We start from the raw sequence: 15,868 nt of genomic DNA, 5'->3' as shown, positions 1-15,868 counted from the left end.
GCCATTTCAAGGGCCACCTCATACCACACAGAGCCACTGTTCCCTTCCACACAGGCCCTGTGGTGGACCTGCTCCGCCATGCCTCATAGCCACTTACTGTGAGGTGGGAGGTCTTTCCACATCAATGGTAAGGGTTATTTTTTTCTTCTCTCTTTCTCAGGGTACATGGTATCCCTCCATGCAGTCCAGCCTTACATTACTCAGGATTAGAAAGGTGCCATAAAAAGGTTAATGCAAAAATATTATATGTTAAATGACATAAATGCTTACTAACTTAGAACATGCTTTTTTCCATCTCTCTAAGTTTTATTTTGTGTCACTCATGGTCAATAATTTGTTTTTCATTCCAATCATATTCCTAAGATAAGATCAATTATTTGACTTCACTTTCCTTATTTTTTTCCTTAAAGTTACTTATAATAAAGTTATAATTATATATACAATAACATTATAATAAAAGGCAAACACATAACCAAACATAGCTTAATGAAAACTGAAGCTAATATCCTCTATATCTACATTTAAATTACAGAGAAATAAGTATGTGGAAATTATCTCCATCATCAATAGTAGTTGCTAGGCTTATAAAATATTTTGTGCATGTAGGGATCACTGAAGCACAATAGATTTCAGTTTTCTTCCCTCTCTTCCATGCTGACCTTATTCACATCCCTAGTGAGCAGACAAAAGTCAGTTCAGACTCGGAAGGGCATCTGATCAGTAGATTACACACAAACAAAAATTTCAACTTTTATTTTTAAATGTTAAATTTACTATAGGCTGATCAAGAAAGATCAAATTTGACTTCTTTAAACAGGCAATATTTAAAATTGGAAAATTTTGGCTTATAACTAATATTGCAAGAGCATTTCATGAAGATGTTGCCCATTTCAAATACTGAATAAGATCTTCTCTCTCACTCTTCTTTTTAAGACCAGCAAAAACCATTTTAGTTCCAGGGATATATTTCTTTGGGTTCTCCAAATATTCCATCAGAGTTTCCTCCCCCCAGATAATACCCATAAAGGTGAAAATAAGTTTTAAGTTTGTATAGTTATATTTGTAAGGCTTACTTTCTGATGTGACCCACATATGTGAACAAAAGATTACTCTTGGATTCAATAGGAAGGCTCTCATAACTGGGAATACTTACAGTTTCTGACCTATAAGAAAATTCTAAAATTAGCCTTTGGCGCTCTACTCTTCCAGTTCCCTATAGAAATCTAATACTCACATGCTGTTCAGCATGATCCAAAGTATACCAATAAACTTCCAACCTAGACATGTTGGCAGTACCTCTCCTCCTAGAATCACAGAGTTCTTCTAGAAGAGATCTTAGAAATTAATCCAACCCCTCACTTTGCAGATGAATAAATGATCCAAACAGAGGAGAATAATTTGCCCTAAAAGACAAGATGACTTAAAGTCAAGAATCTGTGACTGCTAACTCATATTTTCATTTTTTTTTCTTCCAATCATAGCATGTTGCCTCTGTCCAAATCTCTGTCAAAAAGCTATGATTTCAGGAAAGCAGTTTTACAATGAGAGAGAAAGGTTGTCTCTTCATTTTTTCCTTTCTAAAACCAGTCAAAAAGAATATGGACAAAGAGAAACAGAAGTGCTAACTCCACTTTTGATAAAATATAAAGGGAGCACCTATAACTCCAAACTTCATATAATCAGAAGACTACCAAAAACATAAAACTTGGACCAGAGTAAGAGGACACCTGTCACTAATGATCTCAAAAGAAGAGTTCTCCAAAGTAGGTGATAAATCCTAAGGGGCAAGTCATAGTCCTCTGGCCCAAAAAGAGTAGAGTGTATATAAGCTGGATGTGAAAGTCTCCCTAAATTCAATTTGACACTATGGAGTGTCAGGAGAGCCAGGATTAAAGAAAAAAACACAGACATGCCATCTTTAAAAGAAGCATTCTACCTTTTGATTTCCATTTGCATGGAATATCTTTTTCCATCCCTCTACTTTCAGTCTGTGTATGTCCTTACATCTGAAGTGAGTCTCCTGTAGGCAGCATATAAACAGGTCTTAATTTTTTTTATCCATTCAGTCATCCTATGCCTTTTGATCGGAGCATTTAGTCCATTTACATTTAAAGTAATTACTGATAGGTTATGTACTTACTGCCATTTTGTTAACTGTTTTCTGTTTATAGGTCTTCTTGTTGATAGGTCTTCTCTATTCCTTCCTTCTCTTGCTCTCTTCCCTTGTAGTTTGATGGCTTTCTTTAGTGTTACACTTAGATTCCTTTCTCTTTATTATTTTGTGTATCTATTATAGGTTTTTGATTTGTGGTTACCATTTGATTCATACATAACAGCTTATGTGTACAGGAATCTATATTAAGTTGATGGTCCCTTAAGTTTAAACACACTCTAAAAGCACTAAATTTTTACTCCCCCCTCCATGTTTTATGTCATATTTTATCTTTCTATTTTGTGTATCCCCTGGCTAGTTTTTGTAGATGTAACTGATTTTACTACCTTTGAGTTTTAACTGCCATACTGGCTTTAAAAGTGATTAACCTACTACATTAACTGTATTTCCTTTTACCTGTGAAATTTTTTCCTTTCATAATTTTCTTACTTTTAGTTATGGCCTTTTATTTCCAGTTAAAGAATTTCCTTTAATATTTCTTATAAGGCTGGTTTAGTGGTGATGAACACCTTTTACTTTCGTTTGGGAAATTCTACTTCTCCTTCTGTTCTGAATGATAACCTTTCTGGGCAGAATATTCTTGGTTGTAGGTTTTTTCCTTTCAGGACTTTGAATACATCATGTCACTCCCTTCTGGCCTACAAAATGTCTGCTAAAAAATCAGCTAATAATCTTATGGGGTTTCCCTTATATGTAACTTTTCTTTTTTTCTTGCTGCTTTTAAAAATCTCTTTATCAGTACTTTTTGCCATTTCAATTATTATGTGTCTGGGTGTGGACTTCCTTGGGTTCATCTTGTTAGGGACCTTCTGTGCTTCCTGGATCTGGATGTCTGTTTCCTTCCCCAGATTAGGGAAGTTTTCAGGTACTATCTCTTCAAATAAGTTTTCTGCCCCCCTTCTCTCTCCTCCTTCTGGGATCCCTATATGCAAATTTTATTATGCTTGATGATGTCACAGAGGCCCCTTTACCTATTCTCATTTTTTGCTACTCTTTTATCTTTTTTGCTGTTCAGCTTCATGGCTTTCCATTACCCTGTCTTCTAGATCACTGGTAGTTCCTCTGCCTCCTCTAACCTGCTCTTGATTTCCTCTAGTGTATTTTTTATTTCAATTATTGAATTCTTCACCTCTGACAGGTTATTTTATAATTTATATCTCTTTGTTGAAGTTGAAGCTCCTAAAGTTAAGCCCCACTTATTTTCAAAGCCAGATGTTGTGGGGATTTGTCTTCCAGTTTGAGTCTCCTGTGCCAGGGGTCCCTGGTGTGGATTCTGATCCTCTTGCTTCTCCATGCTTGTGATGTCCCTCCTACTGTGTGCTGGGGTTTGGTTCCCAATCATGTTTTCACCCCTTCTACCCTTTTTGATGTGGCCTTCTGTCTATGATTAGCTGTAGGAGGTCTGTTCTGCCAGCCTTCAGGTCGTTTTCAGAGTTAGTCACATAGTATATTATCTCAGTGTGTCCACATGGATGAGGTGAGCTCAAGATCCTCCCACCTTCCTAAAACTTCCTGAGTTTGACCTTTTAAGATTCCACATATAAATGATATTATACAGTATTATTTTCTCTAACTTATTTCACTCAGCATAATGCCTTCAAGGTTCATCCAAGTTTTTGCAAATGGCTGGATTTCCTTCTTTCTCACGGCTGAATATACTATTGTATATATTTACCACATTTTTCTCCATTCATCTGTTGACACTTACGTTGTTTCCATAGCTTGGCTATTGCAAATAATGCTGCAATGAACATGGGATGCAGGTATCTCTCCCAGATTCTGTTTTCATTTCCTTTGGATACATACCCAGAGATGATATTACTGGATCATATGATAGTTATTTTTCATTTTAAATGAATCTCCACACTGTTTTCCATAGTGGCTGCACCAACTTACATTTCTACCACCTGTTTACAAGTTCTTCCTTTTCCCCACATCTTTGCCAACACTTGTTGTTTCTTGTCTTTTGATGCTAGCAATTCTAACAGGCATGAGGTGATATCTCGCTGCGGTTTTGATTTGCATTTCCCTGACAGTGATGTTGAACACCTCTTCACGTACCTGTGGTCGAATTATATGTCCTCTTTGGGAAAATATTCCGTTCCTGTGCCTATTTTTTAATTGGTTTGTTTTTTCACTATTGTGTTGCATCCATTCTTTATATATTTTGAGCATCAACCCTTTATCAGATACATAATTTGCAAATATTTTCTCCCATTCCATAGGTTGCTTTTTCATTTTGTTGACTATTTATTTTGCTGTGCAGAAGCTTTTTAGTTTGATGTAGTCCCACTTAATGACTGTTCTTGTTGCTTGTGCTTTTGGTGTCAATATCCAGAAGATCATTACAAAGACCAGTGTCAAGGATCTTTTTCTCTGTGTTTTCTTCTAGAAGTTTTACAGTTTCAAGTCATATTTAATTTACTTAAGTCTTTAATCCATTTCAAGTTAATTTTTATGAGTGGCATAATATAGGGATTCAATTTCATTCTCCTACTTATTATTATGTAACCAGTAGAACAAATAGTAATATTATATCCCCAAATAAGTCATAAATACTACTTAAATGATCTGACTTACAGAAATTTTATTACTAATTCTTAAATAATGTTAAAGCCAAGCCTTCTACACAGCTTTTACTCTTTGACAAAAATCTACAATAAAAGATATATTTGTAATCAGTTTTTTTTTTAAAGATTTTATTTATTTGAGAGAGAGAGAGAGAGCATGAGCAGGGGGGAGGGATAGAGGGAGAAGCAGACTCCCCACTGAGCAGGGAGCCTGATGTGAGACTCGATCACAGGACTCTGGGAGCATGACCTGAGCTGAAAGCAGATGCTTAACCGACTGAGCCACCCAGGCGCTCTATAATCAGTTTTAATATTATTTCTAATCAATGCTAATCAGCAATAAAACCCTCAAAATACTGGCATTTAGAGAAATAAATAATTAGGTTATAACTAGTCTATAAGTTAGGAATCAAAATTTGACTGCTCTTGTAATGTGATAACAAGATAATAAAATGACACTATAGAAAAATATTACTTTAGGGGCACCTGGGTGGCTCAGTCGTTAAGCGTCTGCCTTTGGCTCAGGTCATGATCCCAGGGTCCTGGGATCGAGCCCCACATCAGGCTCCCTGCTCTGCAGGAAGCCTGCTTCTCCCTCTCCCACTCCCCAAGCTTGTGTTCCCTCTCTTGCTGTGTCTCTTTCTGTCAAATAAATAAATTATTCTTTATAAAAAGAAAAATATTACTTTAAAAACTAAAGAACCATATAAATTCAAATAATAAATCCAAGTTTCAGACTGATTTATTCAATAGTCTATCAACTAGAAATCGTATTGCAATTAATGCAAGGGAAATCTGACCCTAACTGCCTGAAACTGAACAGACTCCATAGTCCCCAGCAATTCTGTCCTCACTTTAGACACCAGCGGCAAGTTTGGGGTCCCAGGCCATCCCAAATTCTAACCAATTGGTCATAAATTTGAAGGTTCCCAGGACCCCCTCAAGTTTGATAACTCGCTAGAACAATTTACAGAACTTAGGAAAGCACTATACTTAGTTACAGTTTTAATATAAAGGATAAAATCAGAACCAGAGAGATAAAGAGATCCATATGATGAAGTCTGGGAAAGTCCCAAACACAGAGCTTCTGAGTCCTTTCCCTAGGGAATCAGGACTGATTACTCTTCTAGTAATTAATATGCTCACCAAACAGGACGCTCAAACAGAGCTTCCAATTAAAGTGTCCAGAGTTTTTATTGGGGTTTTATTACATAAGAATGCCTACTGAATCATTAGCCATGTGATAAAACTCAATCTCTAGCTCCTGTCCTCTAACCCTGGAGGTTGGACTGATAACTCACCTAGCCCAAAGCTCCAAGTCTCTAATTCACATAGTTGGTCTTTCAAGCTTGGCCACCCCCATCCTGAAACTATCTAGGAGCCTACCATAAGTCATCTCACTAGCATAAACTCAGGTGGTGGTCCAAAGGCCCAAACTTAAATAAAAGAGACACTCTTATAACTTGGGAAATTCTAAGGTTTTGGAGATTCCCTCCTAGGAACCTAGGACAAAGACCAGACAAATTCTTTATTATAGAATACCTATTAACCAGCATTTTTGCAAATATTAAACACAATGATATTGTGTTAATAACAATTACATTGATGTTTAAAGATTCTGAAGCACCCCTGAGCAAAGATTAAATTTTATTCTATTTTATTTTAACTTAAGTGTTTTACCAATTATCTATGTATTTATTTTATATGTATATATGGTCCTTTATTATGGATGTTCCCTGAATAAGGATACATTGAGGTCCTAACCCACAGTACCTCAGAATGTGGCTTTGTTTAGAAATAGGATCATTGCAGATGTGAATAGTTACGTTGAAATGAGGTCATACTGTAGTAGGATGGGTTCCCAATCAAATATGATTGGTATCCTTATAAGACAGCCATGTGAAGACAGAGACACACAGGGATCATGAAATGACAGAGATTGGAGTTATGCAGCCGAAGGCCCAAAACACCAAGATAACTGGCAAACTACCAGAAACTAGGAAGAAACAAGGAAGGATTGTCCTACAGGTTTTAGAGAGAGCATGGTCCTGCCAACACCTTGATCTTGCACTTCTAGCCTCCAGAAATGTGAAACCATAAATTTCTGTTATTTTAAGCCACTCAACTTATGACATTTTGTTACAGCAGCCCTAAGAAACTAATACAGTCCTCAAATACTTACCATATATTCCCCACCCCACTCCATCCTGGTTTGCTTTAAAACACAAGAGAAGTCTAGGGACCAAGGACTTTCCTAGCTCTCCATCCTACTAAACTGTATTGTTCTCAACATTTCAGAAAGATAAAAAGTATCTTCTTTTCACATAAAAACCTGTAAAAATCCTACATATGCTACTTTTGTTTTAACTAAAACATTTGACTATAAACAGGTCCCTTTCCCCAATATTCTAGATAACAAAAATTTCACTATATCTCACCTATCTGTAGAATAGGCACCTGATAATTAGCTTTTTAAACTATAATATAAATGCCTGACATTAAGCTTTTGTTTGCCAAGGCATCTACTTCAAAGTCTGAATAAACACACTGCCAGTTACATGAAAGATAGAGCCAAGTTTCCCCACCCATGAAGTACCTCCCCACTTTTTTTAAGAATGCTCTGGTAGACCTAGATAACTACATTTGAGGACTGTTTGTTTTTCCCTTCCCATGCTTTAATTCCCACTCTTATGTTTTAAATGCACCATTAAACAGTGAACCTGCGAAACACTAGGCACCCCACCCTTGACTCCAATAAAAGCAAAACACCAGGCCTGCTCACTAGCTCCCTCTCACTCTTCTTTCCTCTCAACCTCACTGTGTGGTCCCAGACATGCCATGTAACCTCCAGGACTCATGAGTAATAAATCGTTCTTTTCAAAATTCCCTGATGGTTGATGCTAAGGAGTGTCTTTCAATCATAATAAGAACCACAAGGTCTGGTCCAGCCACAACATTGACTTTGGTTGAGGAAATGTCTGTGGGGGCTCTACAAGTAGTATAGGCCCAGGTGAGTGTCCCCAGGCATTTCTAGGCAATAACATCACTATGGATAGGCTGAGACCAACCAAAACACTATCTTATTAGAAATATTAACACAGGTTAGAATAAGCAGAATCTCTCTTTTGACAAAATGCAAGCTATTACATTTGCACCCAAAAAAAAAAAAAAATTGTGCACAAAATGCCAACTCCCTTCATTAAAACCCTTCTCCTACAATATAGTCCACAAAGCTTAATTAAATAAGCACTATACAGCACTATAAAACCCATTAAGAAATTTAAAAATACCAAATTCAAATCATGTATGAAGAGAACTTACAGCTGCAATAATCTATATTTTAAACTTCTCTAAACATCAACGCCAGACAGACACCACAAGAAAACTACAAACCAGTATCTCTAATCACTATAAATGCAAAAATCCTAAAAAAATACTAGCAAACTAAATCCAACCCACATTAAAAGGATTACATACTATGACCAAATGGGATTTATCCCAGGAATGCAAGGATGGTTCAACATAAGAAAATCAATCAACTTAACACATTAATAGAGCAAAAGGAAAAAGAATACATTATTATTTCAAAAGATGCAAAAAAAAAATTGACAAATTCCAACACCCTTTCATGATATAAACACTCAGTAAACTAAGAATAAAAGGTAAGTTGCTTAACAAGAAAACAGGAATTTTTGGAAACCCCCAGCTAATACCATACCCAAGGTGAAAAGCTGAAAACTTTCCCTCTAAGATCAGGAACAAGAAAAAGAGGCTCATTTTCACCAGTTCTACTCAGAATTCCACTAGAAGTCCTAGACAGAGCAATTAGGGAAAACAAAAGAAATAAAAGCCATCCAAACTGGAAAGGAAGAAATAAACTACCTCTATTACAGATGATATGATTCTATATGTAGAAAATCCCAAAGGATCCACAAAAAGTCTACCAGAACTAATAAATTAACTCAGCAAAGCTTCAGGGTATAAGATCAACATACAAAAATCAGTTGTGTTCTATATACAAGCAATGAACAATTTGAAAAAGAAATTAAGAAAACAGTTCTAGTTATAATAATATCTAAAAGAATAAAATACTTAGGCACAATTTAACCAAGGAAGTGACAAACTTGTACAATGAAAATTACAAAACATTTCTGAAAGAAATGAAAGGAGACCTTAATAAATGGAAAAATATCCCATGTTCGTAGATTGGAACATTAATGTTGCTAAAATGGCAACACTCCCGAAAATAATCCACAGATACAATGCAATCTCTATCAAATTCCAAAGGCTTTCTTGCAGAAATGGGAAAGGTTATCCTCAAATTCACAGAACTACAAAGGGCCCTGAATAGCCAAAACAATACTGAAAAAGGACAACATAGCTAGAGGGCTCATACTTCCTAATTTCAAAACTTATCAAAAAACTACAGTAATAAAAACTGTGGTATTATTATAAGGATAGATATACAGACCAATAGAATAGAATTCAATGTCCAAAAGTAAACCCTAACATACATGGCCAATTGAATTTCAACAAGGGTATCAAGACCATTCAACTGGGAAAGAATGGTCTTTTCAAGAAATGGGGCTGGGATAACTGGATAAACATATGCACTTGATCTTAACCAAAAGTCTGAGAAGCAATGATAGCCACATGCAAAAGAATGAAGTAGGACTATTCCCTCACTCTCTATAAAAAATTAAGTGAAAATGGGTCAAAAACCTAAATCTAAGAGCCAAAACTATAAAACTATTTGAAGAAAACATAGGGGCAAATCTTTATGACCTCAGATACGGTGATGGATTCTTAGATTTGATGCCCCCCCAAAAAATCAACAAAAATACAGATAAATGGACTTTAAACAAATTAAAAACTTCTGTGCATCAAAGGACATTATCAAGCAAATGAAGACAAATTACAAAAGAAGAGAAAATATTTGAAAATCACATATTTGATGAGAGGTTAGTGTCCAGAATGTATAAAGAACTCTTAAAACTCAACAATAAAAAAGACAAACAATTCAAATAAAAAATAGGCAGAGGACAGGAATAAACACTTTTCCAAATCTACAAATGGCCAACAAGTTGTTGAACAAAAAAATTTCAACTGAGTGAATTTAAGGATCAAATTGACTTTATTCAATGATTCACGAATCAGGCAGCATATAGAAAGGAGTTCCAAAGGGCTACAGAAAGGGAAAGGTTTTTAAAGACAGGACAAGGAAGTCATAACACAATAAGAAAGAATTATTTCAGACAAGGTCACCTCTTTTTGGGGGACAAAAGGTTCTTACTAGGTGGATTACTTTACCAGCACGGACCAGGAAATTCCAGACAAACTGGTTAAGATTACATTCCTGGGAAAGGTTGAAACTACAGTTAAGCTAGGTATTAAGCCTCGGGTTTAGTGTTGTGGGCCTAGTACAAGTGACTCTATTTTGGCTCTGTGATTTTCTTTTTTAACAAAGCACACTAAAACATGTTCAACACCATCATTCATTAATGAAATGCAAAACAAATTTTTTAGATGCCACTTCACACCCACTAGGATGGCAATTTTAAAAAGAAAAAGAAAATAACAAGGATTGGAGAGGATCAGAGAAATAGGAATCCTACATTACTGATGGGAATGTAAAATGATACAGCTACTGTGGAAAACAATTTGGCTTTCCTCAAAAAGTTAAATATAGATTTAACAAATGACCCCAACACATATATAGATATACATATCTATATATATCGAAAAGAGCTGAAAACAGGGACTCAATATTCACAATAGGCGAGAGGTGGAAAAATCCAAATGTTCATCAACTGATAAATGGATAAACAAATTGTGATATATAGATTCTATTGAATATGATTAGCCATAAAAAGAATGAAGTACTGATACATGCTATAACTTCAATGAACCTTGAAAACATTATGCTAAGTGAAAGAAGTCAGACATAAAAGGTCATATTTTATTATTCCTTTTTATGAAATATGCAGAATAGGCAAATCCATAAAGATAGGAAGCAGATTAGAGGTTACAAGGGGTAAAGGGTAGGAGGAAATGGGGAGTGATTATTTAATGGGTACAGGGGTTCTTCTCAAGTAATGAAAAAGTTTTGAAACTACAGAGAGGTGTTGATTACACAATACTCTGAATACACTAAATGTACTGACTTGTACACTTCAAAATGGCTAATGTGTGAATTACACTTCAATAAAAAGAATAAAAAGAAACAAAAACAAAATAAATAAAAATCTTTCCAAATAGTAGTGTTATAATGATCTGAAATTCGGGCCAGTAAGAAATGCTAGGCCTCCAAGAACAGTTCAAAATAGAGCTGCAGTCTATCTAGAGTTGTACCCTATTTTTGAGGTGAATGCTAATGATATGTATATATGTATGTATGTATGTACATATATATATGCATATCCAGGAATAATAAAGTTCTTTGCAAAGATATTATAGTTTTTTCCAGCCATTTTTAATTTCAACCCTAAAATGCTTTCTCATTTTAACTGCCATCTACCTACTTTCCATCAACAACAAAAAAATCACTGAATATACTTTTTCAAACTATTTATATAACATCCCCACACTCTGCTAAGAATCACTACTACAAACAGAAAACTACCATTATGCCATTAAAATATGATTTGATCTTTTTAATTTAGCTCATGATTTTCAACATAAATGTACTGCATAAAATAAAATACCTTGTATAGGTAAAAACCTATGCCACAGAGAATTGCTAATTCCTCTGATCAAAAAGAGACCAGTTATCAAAATATAGATCTTATGATATAAATCAACATTTCAGTAATATAAACATGAGAATTTAATTTTTAATGCTGTAAACTAGGAAATTATAATATCAATTAATGTGCTTTTTTTCTTTGCTACAAAGTTTCTGGTTCTCTCCCACAACTGCCTAGGTTTTACCTTTGTTTTTGTTAGCATCAGAAAAAGAAAATCCTGGTGCTTGTCCTGCTTTTCGTCCAAAAGGGCCCCAGAGATTTGGACCAGTCTTGTGTTTTCCACCTTTTTCCACTGTGTGGCACTGAGCACATTTTTCAATAAAGATCTTCTTGCCTGCTTCAGCATCTCCCATTTTGTTCTGCAACAAAACATCAAAACACAGACCAAAAAAAAAAATCAGATTTGCAAAGCTGGAAAAAAAAATTCCATCACTTTGAGATGAATACTAATGATATTAAACAAAAAGGTAATTTAAAGCATGCATCCTTTAAAGTCTGAGTGCTCAAAACCACAAACATAGCATCCAATTTTATAAAGACTTAATCATCTCATTTATCAGATTTATTTTAAATTTTGAGCTATAGCTACTTCAAAAACATATATTATGGGATAAGCCTGGTTTTACTTCAGCCTTCAAACAACTATAGTAATTTGTCTAGGTCAATTATATTCCATTTTTTCTTTTCCCTTCCAAAAAGCGCATGTGCAAAAAACAATACAAAGTTTCTAAGTCTAATTTGCATCCCCTTATTTAAAAATAAAGATAGAACAAAATGGAAAGGCACTTAAATGTGATATTTTTATAAGTACTTATATGCCTGCAATAATAGAACTGTAAAATTAAATATCAATCAAAAGAATAAGGCCATAGCAGGTTATATGTAACACGTAATTTCTCATTTACTTTACACTCTCAGCTATAAACACATCTACCAGATTAGATTAAGCATTGTCTCAAAGCAATCAAATAACATTATTGAGTTCAGTCAGCAATAGTATGTGTTTAATGTTAATGTAGTGTAAAATACTCTTCTAAGCAGGGAAGATTTTATTATACAGTGATACATATATACAATAAAATTTGTACAAAGATATTTTGGTTAAAACTACCAAAAATTTTGTTGCATAACTAAGTGCCTCCTCCATCTAAAATTATGTAAAAATTAAAATAATTTCAACTTATTGAAAAAAATGTAGTTTGAAATTCTGATGAATGTAGTACCTGGGTTTTGTTTACCTGCTCTTTTTTTTTTTTTTTTTTTTATTTATTTGACAGAGAGATAGCACAAGTAGGCAGAGTGGCAGGCAGAGGGAAAGGGAGAAGCAGGCTCTCTGCTGAGCAGGGAGCCCGATGTGGGGCTCAATCCCAGGACCCTGGGATCATCACCTGAGCCGAAGGCAGCCGCTTAACCGAATGAGCCACCCAGGCGCCCCATGCTTTTTTTTTTTTTTTTTTAAAGATTTTATTTATTTGAGAGAGAGAGAATGAGAGACAGAGAGCATGAGAGGGAGGAGGATGGGAGGGAAAAGCAGACTCCCTGCCAAGCAGGGAGCCCGATGCGGGACTCGATCCCGGGACTCCAGGATCATGACCTGAGCCGAAGGCAGTCGCCTAACCAACTGAGCCACCCAGGCGCCCACCCCCTTTTTTTTTTAAGATTTAATTGATTTATTTGTCAGAGAGAGCGCGCGCATGTGCGAGCAGGGGGCGTGGCAGGCAGAGGGAGAAGCAGGCTCTCTGTCAAGCAAGGAGCCAGATGCGGGACTTGATCCCAGGACCCTGCAATCATGACCTGAGCTGAAGGCAGACGTATATAGGACTAAGCCAGCCAGGTGTTCCCTGCTCTTTTTATTTGAAAAATCAGAGCAGGGAAGGTGGGTATGGGGATGGATTTCAATATGAGATCGTATTACTATTACAGAAATCATGAAAGTACCTAATTCTCTGACAATACAGTTTGAAGCACATTTCTACCTTTATAACTCTATTGAGAAATAGAAAATGTTTGTATGATTCTGATAATATTGAAAAATACAGTGTGGCTTAACTAAAGTTAGCTATTACTCAGAGAGAGCCTAGTACTTCCTATACAGTAACCTGCAAAATTGGTATCTCCCTGATTTCTTTTCTTTTTTTTTTTTAAGATTTTATTTATTTGAGAGAGAGAACACAAGCACAAGCTAGGGGGAGAGGCAGAGGGAGAGGGAAAGGGAGAGGCAGACTCTCCTCTGAGCAGGGAGCCCAAAGTGGGGCTCAATCCCAGGCCCATGGGATTCATGACCTGAGCTAAACGCAAACACACCTAACTGACTGAGCCACTCAGGCATCCTGGTATCTCCCTAATTTCTTTAAATCTATATGGAAATCCAAAACAGTGTGAATAATCCACCTAAAGGGAAGACAGAAATTTTCTTTGGGCAGACTAACAACTAAGCTATTAATTAATGTTTTAGGTCTGATAAAAAGCAGAGTAAGAAAACTCATTTTATCCAGGAGAAGCTTACTTTTAAATTCCAAACTTCACTCAAAACACTGCATTCGATTTCTACTTATATGAGTTCTATCAATTCTCTGTATAGGTACAGAATTCACTGAAACTTTGAACAGGGGCCATAGAGAAAACTTTAGTCACAGATACAAATTTATGGCCTTTTAGCAAAATGCATGCACAATAATCATAAAGCCAAATCATATAAATACAAAATGTCATCTGAGTACTAGCTAAAGAATCATTTCCATTTTTTATATAAAGCAAAAAAACCAGATTGATTCTTGTATTTATTAAATGTAACCGATAATTCAGGAAACCAGACATTTTTTTTAAAAGAAAAAAAAAAAATCTTTCCTCAAATAGATTTCACATGCAAGTCACTTATAAGAAAATGTCCATTGTCATTGTTCAAACTACCAATATTTACCATGTGAAGACATTCACTGCTGCCATCTATCTTTAATCACTGCTGTGCAAGTACCTACGACCCTTTTCAAAGTGCATTAAAACCAATAGAGTCAGCAATGGTAGCAAGGGAGTGGGGCAGGAAGACTAGGAAGGATATCAAGGGAATCTATTTTGTCCTATGATCATTTGGCACTCTAGTAATATTTAGGTTTTTTTTTTAAGATTTTATTTATTTATTTGACAGAGAGAGAGGGGGAGAGGGAACACAAGCAAGGGGAGTGTGAGAGGGAGAAGCAGGCTTCCCGCTGAGCAGGCAGCTCGATGCAGGGCTCTATCCCAGGGCCCTGGGATCATGACCTGAGCCAAAGGCAGACGCTTAATGACTGAGCCACCCAGGCGCCCCAATATTTAGTTATTAAGAAGAATTATAAACCTCTTCGACCTCAACCGCAGCAACTTCTTGCTAGACACGTCTCCAAAGGGAAGGAAAACAAAGGCAAAATGAACTATTGGGACTTCATCAAGATAAAAAGCTTTTGCACAGCAAAGGAAACAGTCAAAAAAACTAAAAGACAACCGACAGAATGGGAGAAGATATTTGCAAATGACATATCAGATAAAGGGCTAGTATCCAAAATTTATAAAGAACTTATCAAACTCAACACCCAAAGAACAAATTACCCAATCAAGAAATGTGCAGAAGACGTGAACAGACATTTCTCCAAAGAAAACATACAGATGGCCGACAGACACATGAAAAAAGTTTCAACATCACTCAGCATCAGGGAAATGCAAATTAAAACCTCAATGAGATACCACCTCACACCAGTCAGAATGGCTAAAAATAACAAGTCAGGAAACAACAGATGTTGGCGAGGATGCGGAGAAAGGGGAACCCTCCTACACTGTTGGTGGGAATGCAAGCTGGTGCAGCCACTCTGGCAAACAGTATGGAGGTTCCTCAAAAAGTTGAAAATAGAGCTACCCTAGGACCCAGCAATTGCACTACTGGGTATTTACCCCAAGATACAAATGTAGTGATCTGAAGGGGAACGTGCACCCCAATGTTTATAGCAGCAATGTCCACAATAGCCAAACTATGGAAAGAGCCAAGATGTCCATCAACAGATGAATGGATAAAGAAGATGTGATATATATATATATATATAGAATATTACTCAGCCATCAAAAAATGAAATCTTGCCATTTGCAATGAGTGGATGGAACTAGAGGGTATTATGCTAAGTGAAATAAGTCAATCAGAGAAAGACAATTATCATATGATCTCACTGATATGTAGAATTTAGGAAACAAAACAGAGGATCATAGGGGAAGAGAGGAAAAAATAACAAGATGAAATCAGAGATGGTGACAAACAATAAGAGACTCTTAATTATAGGAAACTGAGGGTTGCTTGAGGGGAGGCGGTGGGGGGATGGGGTAACTGGGTGATGGACATTAAGGAGGGCATATGATGT

At 36.0% G+C, this 15,868-nt stretch overlaps 1 protein-coding gene across 1 annotated transcript; it reads right to left on the bottom strand.

Annotated features, from left to right (window-relative positions):
- Positions 1-870: 870 nt before the first annotated feature.
- Positions 871-11,842, bottom strand: LOC118012283 (cytochrome c, testis-specific). Its single transcript, XM_035007664.1, has 2 exons — positions 11,676-11,842; positions 871-1,021 (listed from the first exon to the last, which is right to left on the bottom strand). Exons 1-2 carry the CDS (start codon positions 11,840-11,842, stop codon positions 871-873), a joined length of 318 nt encoding a protein of 105 aa, XP_034863555.1.
- Positions 11,843-15,868: the final 4,026 nt, after the last annotated feature.

This window comes from Mirounga leonina, unplaced genomic scaffold (genome assembly GCF_011800145.1).
Source record: "Mirounga leonina isolate KUSES-001 unplaced genomic scaffold, KU_Mleo_1.0 Mir_151, whole genome shotgun sequence".
In the NCBI taxonomy this organism is placed as follows: Eukaryota; Metazoa; Chordata; class Mammalia; order Carnivora; family Phocidae; genus Mirounga; species Mirounga leonina.
The sequence above is the reverse complement of the archived record's forward strand: the minus strand, read 5'-3'. Positions and strand labels throughout refer to the sequence as shown.

What these genes read in the sequence shown, in the direction of transcription:
- LOC118012283 (XM_035007664.1), bottom strand. Translation starts at nt 11,842, where the DNA reads ATGGGAGATGCTGAAGCAGGCAAGAAGATCTTTATTGAAAAATGTGCT. An exon ending in TCTGATGCTAACAAAAACAA is followed by an intron (nt 1,022 to 11,675) that starts AGGTAAAACCTA and finishes TTTCACCTTTAT; the next exon opens with GGGTATTATCTGGGGGGAGG.